Consider the following 16,033-nt stretch of genomic DNA (forward strand, 5'->3'; position numbering starts at 1 on the left):
ACTTCACCTTGGGGGGGTTCAGCCATTTTTCTGTGTATGTTACATCAATAACTTGCAAATCTTCTGCCACTTTCTGAATCACTGTTTGGAGGAAGTTTTCACATTTCCTTGTGAATTTTCAAATTATGCTTCCACCACATGAATGCTTGTAAAATGGATCTTCTTAGTAAAGGAGGTCATCACACTGACATTCAAAACAAACACACTTTTTACCAGTTCATGCAAATGAATTGTGTATGGTATACTTTTATTCCTATTTGCATCAAATTGGTTAAAAATGCCTCGGCGGGGGAAGGAGCGCCCGGGGTTTTGGCAGCACGGTGGCACGGTGGTTAGCACTGTTGCCGCACAGCAAGAAGGTCCTGAGTTCAATTCCACCACCAGGCCGGGGTCTTTCTGTGTGGAGTTTGCATGTTCTCCCCGTGTTTGCGTGGGTTCTCTCCGGGTACTCCGGCTTCCTCCCACCGTCCAAAGACATGCAGCTTGTGGGGATAGGTTAATTGGATAATCCAAATTGCCACTAGATGTGAATGTGCGAGTGAATGTGAGTGCGAATGGTTGTCTGTCCCTGTGTGTTGGCCCTGCGACAGACTGGCAACCTGTCCAGGGTGTACCCCGCCTTTCGCCCTATGACAGCTGGGATAGGCTCCAGCGCCCCCCGCGACCCTGAAAAGGATAAGCGGAAGCGAATGGATGGATGGTTAAAAATGCATTTTAAGGTCATGTTATGATTAGTTAGATGAAGAAAGAATCCTTGTGTCACTTGTTAGATGTTATTCTGTTATCTCCAGAGTAAAGCAGTTACTGATTTACTACATTCAGTATTTTTTTATTTGATTTTTTACTTTATTCTTGGACTTAACCAATGAGAGACAAAAAGAATGTTTCCAGGTGTGTGTGTGTGTGTGTGTGTGTGTGTGTGTGTGTGTGTGCGTGTATTCTGTTATTGCCCACATCTTTACCTTTTTTTTGTTTGTTTGTTTTTTACCTCTAATGAGGCTTGAAATAATCAGTTTCATTTACTGGGATCTTAGCTGGTTTCCATTGCAATGACAATAACATTCCAGTTTCTTTCAAGGTAACTAGCTTAGAAACTGTTCAAAGTACAAAGTTTTGGATCCACTTGTATCCCTGTATGTCTAGTTTCACCAGACTCGACGGGCAAAACATCTGATTTGATGTTGCTGCTCAGTTTAATTAACTGTTACAGCCATTTTCCACATAGTCCTCTATTTTAAAGGTTCAAAATGAGTTGGACAAATAGAAAATAGTTTTTAAACGTTGCTGGTTGCTCTACTGGAGTGAGATCATGTGACTGACTTGGTAATTGAACATTTCTTTGCCTGGAGAAACTCTTGGGTTGTGTTTCTAGCATGCTTTGGGTCATTATCCCTCTGCACTGTGAAGCACTGTCCAATCACTTTTGCAGCACTGAGCAAAGTCTATAACCCTGCACGCTTTAGAATTCATTCTGCTATTTAAAGATGAAAGTACATATTTAGTGTGCAAGCATTTATGTTGGAAATTTGCTATTTGATTTTGAAAATGACCCAGGCACTTATTTCTCTTTTATATCCCCTGAAGCTGTCAACACAAACAGTAAAACCTTTGATTTGAACCACACAAACACACAGTGACAACAAAAACATAAACTTTATACATAAGACTGCTGCTTTTAAACTGAAGGCTGGAACCAATCTAGTCTTTGGTCATCAGTGTCAAAATAATCCTCTGTCTTCTTTTTGTCTTTGTGTCCTTCAGCTGTCTTTTCATATTGTCTGCTCTGTTTTCTGCCTTTAATTGCCTTGTCTAAACTGTTTTCAATCTTTTTTCTCCTCGAGAGGCTTCATTTTAACTGTTCTCTCTTTCCCTACATCTTTCCTTTTTTATCACTTCTATGCATGATTTTCTCCACCGCTTTTTGTCACTTTTTCTAAATTAAGATGGAGCTATTAAGGCTGGATTCCCTTTAATGAGATGCAGTATGCAGAAGTAGCTGTGTTCATGAATCATAGGTGTGTGTGTGTGTGTGTGTGTGTGTGTGTGTGTGTGTGTGTGTGTGTGTGTGTGTGTGTGTGTGTGTGTGTGTGTGTGTGTGTGCACATGTAAATCAGTTCTAAATTAGGTTTAGTTTAAGAGGACTATTGGTCATGGCCTTTCTCTCCCAGTGTGCAGACTTATATGTGCATTTACACACAGTTATTGCACAAACACAAAGGTTGAAGCTGAAAGCAGAGGCAGTCCCTGGACCCCAGGTCTCATGGTGTCCTTAAAGGAAATTTAAAAATCATCTTATTAACGTACATTTAGGACAGATTTTTAAAAATCAGTGATTAATTTAAAGATTTAAAGATAATCTAACTGTGGACAGTCATGCAGTTGATTACAATTAAACATTAAATACAGATTTCTGAGGATAAATTCAGATGAATTTGTGCTCAGGAGCAGAGGTCTTCCTTTCTTGGGGCTGTCATCATGTGAGTCAGTTTCCACATTATGCATGCTGCACACCACACGGCAGTTAAGCTTCAAATTTAAAAAAGGAAAATTCCAGTGGAATAACCCAGGTTTAAAGTCTTTAACAAGAATCTCACCAAGCCGTTTTACTCCAAGTGAGAAAGGCATGTGAAACCAAATCAAATATGTGGCTCATCGAGAAAAACATTTCCACAGAACTCAGGTTAACAGTGACCACCTTTGATGCTGTTGGCCAACAGGATGTGGTGGGAACAGTGCTGCTGCCGGCAAAAGACAAAGGACGAGAAGATGGGAAAGGTGTGATCTGAGGCAGCAAGAGAGAAGAAAGGCAGGATTGTAGAATTGAAAGAGCGTGATGTTAGTTAGCAGTAAAAAAAGGAATTTTGGAGTAACGCAAACGGATTCTTTTCCTTTTCTTTTTCCTAACTCTGTCTTTTTATTTTTTTCACCCCGACAGATGAAAGAGAAGACGTTCAGAAGAAGACTTTCACAAAATGGGTAAACTCACAATTGGCTAAGGTAAGAGAGCTTCCTGCGTCTCTAACTTGCACCTGCACACCTTACACCCAGTGAGAAGTCATTTCATCAGTATTAAATAGTATCCATCTCTTGCAAGCACATCTTGGGTCTTTAGTAGGTTGAGCTCTGTGAATTCATCATCTTTTCTGTATTGACATTCTGGTTTCACATGTAAGGTTCCAACAACCCTGTGAATGAACCAGGATAGTGTTTTTCATAACTGGTAACATTATATCCAGTTTGATCTATGATAACATTTACATATGAATATGAATACATATAGATATGATGATAAAGAAGCTTTAGAACCATGTTGCATTAATCAGTTATTCTCCAGATGAGCTTTTCTGTGGTGAGTCATTTAAGCTGACTTTGGAGATCATGATTACATTCATACCAAATAACATTTATGGTTTCACAGATAAAGAAATGTCAGAATCTCAGCTAAAAGCTCACCATTTCCAGGACCACTAAACACCACTAGAACAACAAAAAATTAAAGAGCAGGTAAAAAGATTCTGCAAAAAGATGTAAACACAAAGTCTGAATTTCCCCCATTCACCCAATGACGCACACAAACAATGTCTCTGCTGAAAGCACAGATCTCTGTAGAGTTAAATCTACTAAAAGATCTATCATCTAATAAAACCTCCCACACTTGTAAAAAGTCTCACAAGTGTTAGCTTTACTTTGATACCAACATAGATTTAAACAGGGTTTGTAATTGTAGAGAAATAATAAATTCATTTTGGTCATGTCTCAACCTCAAAAGGCTCCTAGTGTTACAAAGGTTATGAAGAGAGGTCATGATCCATTAGCACCTGCATAGCTCCAGGAAAGAGCACTACAGATGTAATATTTGCTTTGTGTTCTGTCCAGACAAGCATGGCAAGCAGAGCAGTGCTTGCTGAGTCAAATCTAAAAATAGACAGAAATTAAAACATACCAAATTGGATGCTATCTCTCTCCTTTAATCTCGAATAGCTTAAACTTAAAATAAAGGAGAAAGCCAAATTTCTCCTTTTAGCTCAAACTACATAAACAAAAAGCTTCTCACCTGATTTGATCTTTCACTTAAATTACTATCATGCTGTGGCTGCAATTGGCTATTGTTGCTGAAGCACACTATCCCTTTGTTCCCGTTTGAAACTGCTGCGTGTCTTTGTTTCATGGGCAAGCCGACCTTTTTAGTTTGATCGTGGGCATCAGATGTGATGGGAGAGGTCTTTAGTACCTGGTAGACCGGGAATGATATGGCCCCGAAGGGCACTCCTGGATTCCAAGGTCTGCCGTCTTATACTAATTCATTGGACTTTCACCATAAAATACTTTTAAAAAGTGGGTAGGTCACTCTGTATAGAGATAATGATTGAGTGGAAACAGTGGATTTGTCTGCATTATAGCCCTGGGCCTTACTAACTGGAAAACACTTTGCTTTAAACATTGTTCCGACTTTTTTTGGAAATTACTTTTAAACTTTTCTTCCAAGTCCTCAATATAGAGTTCAAGCTGCATAGCTGGTTATGAAAATATCACAAATGTTTGAAATGAGCTCAGTCTTAAATATCTTTAGCATTAATGTTAATCCATAAAACTCTCTGCTTGTCTTTGTGTCAAAGTCACTGCATGCTACTGGTTGGTGGACAAATATAGAGGAGGTCAGAAGGAGTTGCACAGTAGAGAATCCATATGGTTTCACACTAAGAGAGAGAAACTGTGGTGCTGTGAGGAAGTCAGGAGTACGAGAGACGTATGTGAGGATCGTGCACGACATGTATGAGCTGGTGAGGTGTGCAATAGGAGTCAAGGTGGAGGTCTGATTACATCAGGGATTGACTCTTAGCCCCTTTTTGTTTGCAGTGGTGATGGACAGGATGACTGATGATGACAGGCAGGAGTCTGTGGTAGTAAAGATAGTAGTAGATGGCACTGATTTGTTTGAGCAAGTGAAAGAGATTCTGGAGGTATGTTCTGGAGAGACTATGGCTTATTGTCACAGCATCATGTTAGTCAACACAACATTTTGTAATGGCAGCTCTGCAATTGAAGATGCATTTGAGGTTGCTGTTCTTGATGCTGAGTTTTTTTTACCTCCCCCAAAAATATTATATACACATTTACATTTACAGGATGTAGCTGCACTGTTGTTGTGAGCACTGATACTTACCATAAAAAATGTGATCTCATTAACAGAACTTGGCAACAGTTGGTTCAATAATTAATTAACCAATATTTGGGGGTAATATTGGGGTTGTTGGCGACAGTGGGAAGGAAAAACTCTCTTTTAACAGGAAGAAACCTCGGCAGAACCAGACAATCATCCCTATATTGTAGAAAGTAAAGATGTAGTTTCCTGGTTTTATTAATTTTGAGAATTCTTCACACTTCACACCCAGAAGGTTCTGGGTTTGAAACCAACATCCTGGTGGGGGTCTTTCTGTATGGCTTCTGCATGGTCTCCCTGTACCTGCATAGGTTATTTCCATGTATTCCAGCTTCCGCTCATGGTTCTGTGTCAAACCTTGTTGGAATAAGATTAAGATGCCACATTTGATTCATTCCTGTCATGGGCCCAGAGGGATAAACCATGGTTTTAAAGTTGAAGTGTTAATTCAAAGTAAACCTTAATTGCTTTTCTTCCTGTGCTTCTCAACTTTTTGCCATTACCCATAACTACCACAGTTATGTGGAATATGCTCTGCACTACATTATATTGAACTTTTTTCACTATTTAGATACAGCTTTACTTTTTTAAGAAATCAAGCTTTTTCCTGTGAGTTCCCAGGCCGGTAGGGAGGTCATTGTGAACCCAATGTAAAAGTTTTTGTATGTTAGCTACCCAATAGTAGTGTCTAAAATTGGGCAGACCAAGACCACCATCATTTTTAGAGGACTGAAGAACAGACTTACAAACTCTAGCTTGTTTCCCTCCCCATATGAAATGTGACAGGATTTTTTCTAACTTGTCGAAGAATGCTTTAGTAAGAAGAATGGGGACATGTTGAAAAAGATGCAATAATTTGGGGAGGACATTCATCTTTGTCAGATTAACTCTTCCTGCCACTGACAATGGTAGTGAAGTCCGATGGTCACAGTCTTTCTCGTTGTCTAGTAGGGATAGCAAATTCTCCCTCATCATTTTAGGTATAGAAGAAGAAATAAAATTAAAAAGCGATATTTAAATCAGTTTCTGTACACTTAAAGGGTACTATTGAGTGGGGAAGAGCTCGGGCCAGGGAGTTGAGGGGTTGCATCTCGCTTTTTTGATAATTGAGCTTATACCCTGACAGTGTACCATATTGGTCCAGTATGTTAAAAAGCACCGGGAATGAGTTTAGAGGGTCAGAAATGTACAAGAGCAAGTCGTCTGCATAAAGTGAGAGTTTGTGGGTTACACCGAACCTCGTAATGCCTTTAAATATACCCTCTGAACGCAGCCATATTGCGAGAGGCTTAATAGCAATGGCGATTAAGAGGGGTGAGAGAGGGCACCCTTGCTTAGTCCCCCTCTCAAGTGGAAAAGGCGAAGACAAGTTGTTGTTAGCATGAATACAGGTGGATGGCGAGGAATATTGTAACTTAACCCAGAGAATAAAGTCAACCGCCAAGCCAAACCTATCCATCACCTCATAGACTAAGCTCCACTCGAAGCGGTCGAAAGCTTTCTCCACGTCGAGAGATACCACAACCACTGGAACTGAATTGCACGACGTATGGATAATATTCAAAAGAGGTGTCTTGAATTGTCATATGAGTGCCTGAGGTGGAGAGCTTGAAGTGTACAGATCGCAATAGAAACGAACAAATACTTCATTAATTCCCTCTGGGTCCGATATTATGTCGCCAGTAGCAGACTTGACCTTGCATGGGCTTGATAGGCCAGAAGTTTCCCTGCCTTATCATCGAATTCAAAAAAGCGTGGCTTTGTCTTAATTAATTGAACAATACCCACATAGCAGGCAGGTCTGACCCAGATCTGGTGTCATGCCGGCACTGCTGGCTGACTTCTGGCATAGTTAGTGATTTGTCATCCAGATATGGGCCAGGCCTGGCATAGATGGCACAGTTTATGTGATGGCATGATACATCTGGCCTGATTGTGGTTTGCTTTATGTGGCCCAGGCTCATAGAAAATAGGTCTGGACTGGATCCGTCATCAAGCTGACACTTCATGTCAACCAGATGTGGGCCAGGTCTGGCAATGAGGCACTATTTATGTTCCTATTTTAGTTAGAAGACCCAAATGCCATGTTGCAATACTATACTGCTATGGTAGCCAACGTTTCAAATGTAGGTTTGACAGGTTTGTGAGTGTACACTTTATCCAAAACCTAGTGAGAGTTTGCTCATGTCTACCACCGTGTGGCTGTAGCTCAGGAGGTAGAGCGGGTCACCTACTGATCGGAAGGATAGTGGTTCAATTCCTGGCTCCTCCAGTCTGCATGGTATGAATGTAGTTAGGAAGCACTCAGTTTAGTGAAAGTGTGTGTATGTGGCATGTTGTATAGAGCACTTTGAGTAATCGGGAGAGTAGAAAAGCGCCACGTAAGAAGCAGTCCATTCACTGTCAGAACAGAGTTCTGTCATGCTGTTTTTGCACTATTATGTTCCGGCACGTTGTTATTACATGGTTTGATTAAGGTACACATTAGGCTGACATCTGTGGCCAGAGCTGAAACTGTCCTGGGCCAGCACAGGACCAGCTGCGTGTTTGCAACTGGCCTTGTGCTGGCCCATGTGTGGGCCACCTCTGGCAAACCTGATTTGGGCCACCAAAGGGCCGTCATTCTTTGCGGAATGTGGGCCATGTGTAAGCACATTGTGTGGGCCAGATCCGGGCCATACCAATTTTGCCATGTGGTAGCTGTTGCGGTGGTGGTTAAATTGAGACTGGCTTGAAGTTTCAAAGGTTCTGTATATAAGCCACTTGAGTTCATTGAGTAAAGACAGACACATAATACGATACAATTGTTTCTTCTCCTTGTTAAATGACATAGAATTTAATCAGTATAATCTACATGTACTCTACGCACAAAAAGCTAAATTAAGGTGTTCAACACTTTGGTTAGCACAAAATTATATCTGCTAGTTCCATGCAAGAGGCAGTCATATTCCCAAAAATGTTTAAACACTGTATAGTTATTGTTTAAAGAAATAATACAAGCACCAGCTTAAGCTAAAGAATGTAAGTAGGTGGGTCTGGATACTCCAGATTAGAGCAGGGCAATATGACCAAAAATATTTATCACGATATACATTTGAAAATTTGCAATAACGATATAACTGACAATATAATTGACACTATACAAAATACTTTACAACTCCCCAACTTTATTAGTGCAAAAAAAAAAAAAATCAATGTATTTTCACTTAAACAAGCAGCTGTTTTTTTATGTGCATTAAAGTTATATAAAAATGTAACAGTGCAAATTCCTCGCTGACAGTTTAACCAAAAGGCGTTTCCAGTGGAAACTGGCCGACATATCCTCAGCACAACCATGTATAACATCCACAAAACTTAAAAAGAGGTTATACACACACAATACGGTAATATTATGTTGAAGCACAGCACGTATCACTCCGCGAGGCTCCTGACTACGATAGCCGTAATGCTCCGACAATCTATCAAGCGGTGCGGCTTCGTAGCTTAGCAAAGTCGTACTGAAACATTTGACAGATTTTCGAGCGCCGTGTACATAAAATCGTTTTGAGGTCAGTAAACACAACTCATATATATATATTCATTATAAGGCACACAATTCATACATAAGGCACACGGGATTATAAGGGGCACTGTGGATTTTCAGAAAAATCAAAGGATTGATTTTAAGTGTGCCGTGTTTTCCAAAAAACACGGTAATAACGACGGCCCGCTAGCATGCTCTACCAAAAATAGTGCTTTGTTGTGTATCTGACGGACGAAAGCTAAACCAGTTCCACACCACTGAAGCTGCAGCAGTTTTACAAACCAGTTCTCGTTTCATCCTTTTCATTTAACGATCCGCTTTCGCCCTTCTCATTCTCCGTTGCCGCCATGCTTTTTCCGCCATGTGCCTATGAAAACAAAGGCACTGCGCGCGTGCGTTTTACCCATATTCTATCGCGATATTTCATTTTCTTATCGTTGCCCAACATTATACTGGTATTACCGTGAATGGTATGATATGGCCCAGCCCTACTCCAGATTCTTACTAGTGTCCATTGACATTAATGAGAGATTAAATGGTGATTCTACAGTGACTGTAGGTGTGAATGTGAGCAAAAATAATTCTGTATGTATGTGGACAGATAAACCAACCATCCAACCAGCTCATTAACTCATCATTTTCACATCTTCATTTCATATGACAGCAGAATAGGTATAACTTTAGTCAGCAACCAACCACTGGTCGCTGCTTACCTCAGTAATGGAGTTAATAACTGAGATAGAGATAAGAGACATGGAGAAAACACCAACTAGACAAATGCAGTTTTAAAACAAGCCCAAAAACAGCATTTTTTTGATGACTTTATAGACAAAATACATGCAAAGGGATTGGCAACTTTATCTGCTGTGTGCACAGGTAGCTGCTGCCACGCACAACTGTCTCACCATCTAATTCTGTTATGAATTGAGATATAGGTAAAGTCACAGAAACTGGACTTCAGATGTGGTTAAAAGTAGTCCCTTGGATGAAAGTTTTGTGGATTATGCCTACCCCACCCTGCCACCTTTGTTACATAGATTTCATCTGCCATAATGGCAGATGGTATTTTGTTAGAGAGAAATAAGTTCCCCTAAAATATAAATCACAATTGCATTTTGTTGTATGAGCACAAATTTTAGGAAGCAGGTATGTAAAGCACTTTGTGCTACATTTTCTCTGTATGAAAAGTGCTTTATAAATAAAGATTGATTGATTGTTGTATTTTTAAGAGGTGTTGTTGGTGTGTTGTTGGCATGGTGAAGGAGATTTTGTGAATGTACTATGTATGCATGTTGGTGTGACAGTGTGAGTAAAGCTGTCAGAACCAATTCTAATCTTAGCCAAATGATTTAAAAATAGATCTCTTCTCTTCTCTTCGATCTTATTTAATGGAGATAAAGAGATCTATTAAATAAGATCTGTAGAAGTAATAGAGCTTGAATTGAAATGTTATTTGTAATTAAACATGTCCTAATACTTTAATTACGCAAAACGAAAAGAAAACCATTCTATGTCCAGGTTAAGAGTGGTTGAGCGGTACCAGCTAGATGTAGATGTAGTGTCCTTGTATCTCCTCAGCTTGCTGCTGTATGTTGGGGTTTTTTTACCTGTGGATGACACTGTTGATTGTCTGCACCTTTGGGTCTGAAAACAGGTCTTGTCATTTGTGCTCATGTGCCAAACAAAGTTCAGAGTACCCAGCCTTCGTGGAGTCACTCGTGAGATGCTTGAGGGTGCTCAATCTGAGGACTCTGTCGTGCTACTGGAAGACTTAAATACTGGCCGGGGCAATGACAGTGAGGCCTGCTGGGGAGTAATCAGAAGGAATGGCCTGCTTGATCTAAACCTGAGATGGTGTTCTGGTATTGGACTTCGGTGCAAAACACAGTTTGTCTATAATAAACACCATGTTCAAATATAAGGGCCTCCATGAGCTGTGGATAAGCCGTGGAACCAGGACACCATAGGCTGGCAGAGGGCCTGGTCCTCAAAATCTTCAACTTCAGCAAAACATCAACAACATTCCGAGGAAGGCTGGGGACGCTGACCCCAAATGCACCTTGTTCCTCACCTCGATTGTAGAGGCCACTGCATGGAGCTGTAGCTGCAGGATGGTTGGTGGCTGTCATGGTGGGATCTCCTTCCCCCCTTTAATTTTCTCTTCCTTTCCGTTCTTCCTTTATTCTCTTAAAGTTTACATTGGTCTACATTTCCTGTTTTTCTCTCTCTTCTCTTCTTGCCCTTTTCTTCCCTTTTTGCTCTCCTCTCTTTCCTTTTTTTCTACCTGTCCTACATTTCGTTTACACGCCTTTCTTCTTGTTTCTTCATTTTCTTCCCCTTTCCTTCACCTCTCCCTTCCCATCCTGTTCTTTCCTTCGTATCCTTTTTTGTTCATCCATCCTCTCTTCACATTGAAATGGGAGAATATTTGTATGTAGGGGGCAAGGAAAAGTACATGTGGTTACCAAAGCATAATTAGCACCACTTCCTAGATAGATCAGTCTCTCTCTGTCTGTCATTCCCATATGGAAAAGATATTTATAAGTCTTATGAAGTTTTTATCTGTCTTGTGTGAAACTTGTATGAAAAGCATACAAGAGTGAAAACAGATATAAGATCCCTTGAAAAAATTATATAAATGAAACTTGTATGTTTTGGATACTTACTAAAACAATATATCAAAGTAATGAGAAAGTGGCCACTTTCATGAGTAAATCATATAAGCCTTATATGATCACTATATCAAGTAGGCCACATCTTATGCAAGTCTTTCATAATTATTTTCTATTTCTTTTCCATGTGGGTGTACACACACACACACACACACACACACACACACACACACACACACACACACACACACACACACACACACACACACACACACACACACACACACACATTCTAATAGTTACTGAGTAGTGAGACAGTAGGTGGAGCAAACTAGATTACAGGAGGAGAAATTAGAGAAAACCAGGAAAGAGAGTATTGCAAAGAGATTTGGTACGAATAGAAAGAACTGGCAGTGAAGCACTATCATGTCTGATTTAAGTGTGATTTGCTGCTAAGCAAACCATAAAAAGAAGCACTGCATGAATATGAGGATCAGTCACCAACAGGAAACTGAATAGTTTTTTTTATACTTTCTTGTTTGCACCATATCTGTAAATTACTTCATATGCATTTACTCTTCTGATGCTTCCATTTCAAATTCACATTTTATTTGTAACATACACAGTCATACACAGTACAATATGCAGTAAAATGCTTAGACAGCTGCTCGTGAGCTAAAATAAAAGACTATGAATAGGATAGAAAATAAATATGAAAATTAAAATAAAGGGTAAATTTAACTAGGAAAGAATAGAATAAAATATAAAAATTAAAGTAAAAAATAAAATAACTGTACAACAAAATACACAATATAGAAAATATAGAAGAATATATGAAGAAATATAGAACAATAAGAACAATATATAAAAATATAGGACAATAAGAGCAGCTGTACGTGTAATAAATGGTAATGAAAGAAATGTAATGTCCAGGGTTGTGCAATCCACATATTTAAGTGTCCTGTGCAGTGCAAATATGACTAAAAGTGATTTATTTAAGTGACTTGTGATAGAGTGATTTGATTGGATGACCACGCAGTAGTTGTAGTTGTGCAGTGGCCACTAGTGTAAACAAATGTCCAGAAAGTCCAGTGTGTGTGTAAGAACTGTATGTGTGGGTCAGTACTGTGTGGTGGTGTGATTGAGAGACCGTATCGCCTGCGGGAAGAAGCTCCTCCTCAGTCTCTCTGTGTTGGTCTTCAGGGAGCGGAATCGCTTTCCTGACCTCAGCAGAGAGAACAGTCTGTTGTTGGGATGGCTGAGGTCCTTCACCATCTTCCTGGCCTTGGTCCAGCACCGCCTGCTGTAGATTGAGTGCAGGTCAGGGAGCTCGGAGCGGATGGTGCGCTCAGCTGACCGCACAACCCTCTGTAGAGCTCGTCTGTCCTGCATGGTGCTGTTCCCGAACCAGGTTAAGATGTTTCCCGTCAGGATGCTCTCTATGGTGCACGAGTAAAAGTTCCTGAGCACCTTGGAGGGCAGTTGGAAGTCTCTCAAGCGTCTGAGGTGGTAGAGACGCTGACGGGCCTTTTTCACCACGGTGTTGATGTGACAGGACCATGACAGGTCCTGCGTGATGTGAACTCCGAGGTATTTGAAGCTGTCCACTCTCTCCACTGGGCACTCGTTGATGACGGGGGTCTGGTAGTTCCTCTCCATTTTTAGCAATGACAATTTATTTATTTATATCTCCATTTACGGGGTGGCTGTAGCTCAGGTGGCAGAGCAGGTCAGCCACTAATCAGAAGGTCGGTGGTTCGATCCCAGGCTGCCTCCTGGCTGCATGACAAATATCCTTGGGCAAGATACTAACCCCATGTTTGCCTACTGGTGGTGGTCAGAGGGCCCGGTGGCGCCTGTGTCCGGCAGCCTCGCCTCTGTCAGTGCGCCCCAGGGCAGCTGTGGCTACAATGTAGCTTGCCATCGCCAGTGTGTGAATGTGTGTGTGGATGGGTGAATGACTGAATGTAGTGTAAAGCGCTTTGGGGTCCTATGGACTAGAAAAGCGCTATACAAATGCAGGCCATTTACCATTAGTTGTTTATTATATAAGCATGGGAAGTGGGCAGGACCTGAGATCAACTTTTCTCAATGTGTAGTGACTACCAATAAGAATGATGAATACTATTTATTTACATATAGTAGTAAGTACTTTAGAAGGTCTCCTAGACAACCCAAGCTGGAAAGCCAGCTTATAGACACGTGGCCTTATACTCCTGGGACTGGTAATTTGTCTGAGTCAGAGCTGACTAGAAGGAAAAAATGTGTCACAGATCAACTTACTCCATCCATCCATCTTCTTCCACTTATCCAGTTCAAGGTCACAGTACTCCATCCCAGGAACTGTGAGTGAAAGCCAAGGTACATCCTTGACAGGTGACCAGTCTGTCACAGGGCTGACAAACAGCTCCGGCTAATGGGTGAATAAGGCAAGTTGTATAAAGTGCTTTGAGTGCTCTGGTAAAGTTGAAAAGCCCTATAAAAAACTAATCCATTGTCATTTAACATGTATTTATTTATCTATCTATCTACAGCTCATCCCAATAATTGAGTTAGGGGTGTTGGTGCACTGATTGACAGCTATCCCTGTCACAGTCTGTGAGACGTGATCCAGTCCTTGGAGTTGATGTGGAGTGGATCTCTTTACTCTCTATGTGCTGCTGTAGCCTTTTGAAGCACTTTCTTAGCTGACTTATTTTGTGGCTTGCTATGAGGTAAAGCTTTATGAATGGTAGGGAGTGCATGCATAAAAAATAATAATAATTATATAAATTGATTTACATTAGAAATGCATAATTAATCACATACATCTATCAATAATTCTGTGATTGTGATAAAAATTGGAATTGAATAAATGCTACATTTAAAACATAATTGATTCATAAAATGTATCAAAAATGTTTAAAATATGAATAAATAGTATTTAAAAACACAATACAGGTTATGAATGCAGCTTGCTAAGATTAGCTTATAAATTAACGCATCAAATTGAAGCATCAACATCCTGTTTGCAAAACTAATTGGTGTCTACAGTGGCTACATCCACGTTTATACTGTATATGTCAAATTTTTATAAAAATGTTTTAAGAAAATGACCTTTATCATGTATTTTAATTATAAAAGAAGACTGAGTGGGGCCCATGAGATTGTTTTTTTTTAAGTGGGCCACAGTACTTTGGGATGGCTGGTTTGTAACAAGGTAGTAAGACCTGCTATAGTTTGTGGTTTTCATTGGACTGAGTAGAACAGATAAGATTATGAGTGTATCAGAAAAATATAGAAATATTTGTTGAAATATTTTGGACACAAAGATAGATAGGGAAGATTGAAATAGTTTGGATTGAATAGGAAGTATAGGGGACATACAAGACAAAGTAGACTATGCAGACTAGTTGGTGAGAGAGGAGGATGCAGGGATAGGGTGAGACAGAGGCTTCTGATCCAATGTGGAAAGAAGAAGTGAGTATATGCTTCATGGTTTTCATTGACAGTATTTCTTGGCATAGCCAGGTGTTGGAAGGCTTCCACTTTGGTGGCCTCAGATTCTTCTTCTGCAGATGATCTGGTTCTGTTGGCTTCATTAGGTGGTGGCTTCTAGCAGCCAGTTGTGAAGGGGCACAAAGAAAAATCAGCACCTTCAAGTCAGAGACCATGGTCCTCTGTCAAAAAAGGTGGAGTGCCTACTTTGGGTCAGGGACAAGTTACTACCCCAGGTGGAGAAGTTCAGGTGCTTTGGGGTCTAGTTTATGAGTCAGGAGAGAAGAGAACAGGAGACTAACAGACAAATTGGGCGATGATTGCATTGAGTCAGATGCTGCATCGGTCCGTTGTGGTAAAAAGGGAGAGATGACAACGAAAGCGAAGCAAACCGAAGTGGTGCTGTCCAAGTCAAGTGCTTGACACTCTTTCCTGGATGTCTTCCAGTGTGATGGTTCCTGGATCCTATTCAGGGAGGCTGCGGGGGTCTGCTCTTAGATCCCCTAGCAACTGAACATTATTGTTATGTGTTGCATCCTTCTCCCATATGCTCTTCCTGTTCTGCTGTAATCTACCCTAATTCCATTGTTACAGATTTATGGTGTTCTTTGCTAATTTGTTATAAATGTAGTATAATAATGTATTTATAATGATAAAAATATTATGCTGTTACAGTGTAGTTGGATTTTTGACAATATTGTCAAAAAAATAAATAAATAAATAAATAAATAGACCTTTGGGTAATAGACTTCTTGGAGTAATGTGAAGGGCAGCCTGTTCTACATCTGCTGACAAATAGGTGTGAAATCACAGGCTGCTTCTACACCATATTCTGGCCTGATTTGTTTTATCATATCTCTTTTTATCTTCTTCAACACAAGCTGCGGTTTGCATTCATAAAAACACGAGCACTGACACAAAGCCAGGGAGGAACAGACAGTCATGTCCCACAGCATATTTCCCACACCATGTCCCACGTGCATAAGTGGTGGGTGGAGGTCAGATCTGATCATATCACACACACAAATGCGTTTTCATCTTCAGTAAACACTGATAGCAATGACCTCTACAGGAATGTGAGCAGAATGCTAAACATTGCTGACTCGTTCCTCTTGTGTGTGGATGTAGTCGCTTCAAAATCAGACTTTGCAGACACAGAAAGATGATTCTCTCATTCTGTGCCCTCCACACTAAGGACAGCTTGACTTATCTCACCTTTGAATGGAAATACTGGGTTAAAATTTAATTTGAATTAAGCAT

At 40.3% G+C, this 16,033-nt stretch overlaps 1 protein-coding gene across 6 annotated transcripts in view; it reads left to right on the forward strand.

Moving 5' to 3' along the window:
- The window catches only part of dmd (dystrophin), a 300,586-nt gene that overhangs the window by 66,697 nt on the left and 217,856 nt on the right, over positions 1 to 16,033 (forward strand). For all 6 annotated transcript variants that reach the window (XM_076880080.1, XM_076880082.1, XM_076880079.1 and 3 more), the window contains one exon: positions 2,936 to 2,997. In XM_076880080.1, the coding sequence (XP_076736195.1) occupies positions 2,936 to 2,997 (62 nt within the window). The remainder of the gene's footprint in view (positions 1 to 2,935; positions 2,998 to 16,033) is intronic.

The sequence above is a fragment of the Maylandia zebra genome, linkage group LG23 (genome assembly GCF_041146795.1).
Source record: "Maylandia zebra isolate NMK-2024a linkage group LG23, Mzebra_GT3a, whole genome shotgun sequence".
In the NCBI taxonomy this organism is placed as follows: Eukaryota; Metazoa; Chordata; class Actinopteri; order Cichliformes; family Cichlidae; genus Maylandia; species Maylandia zebra.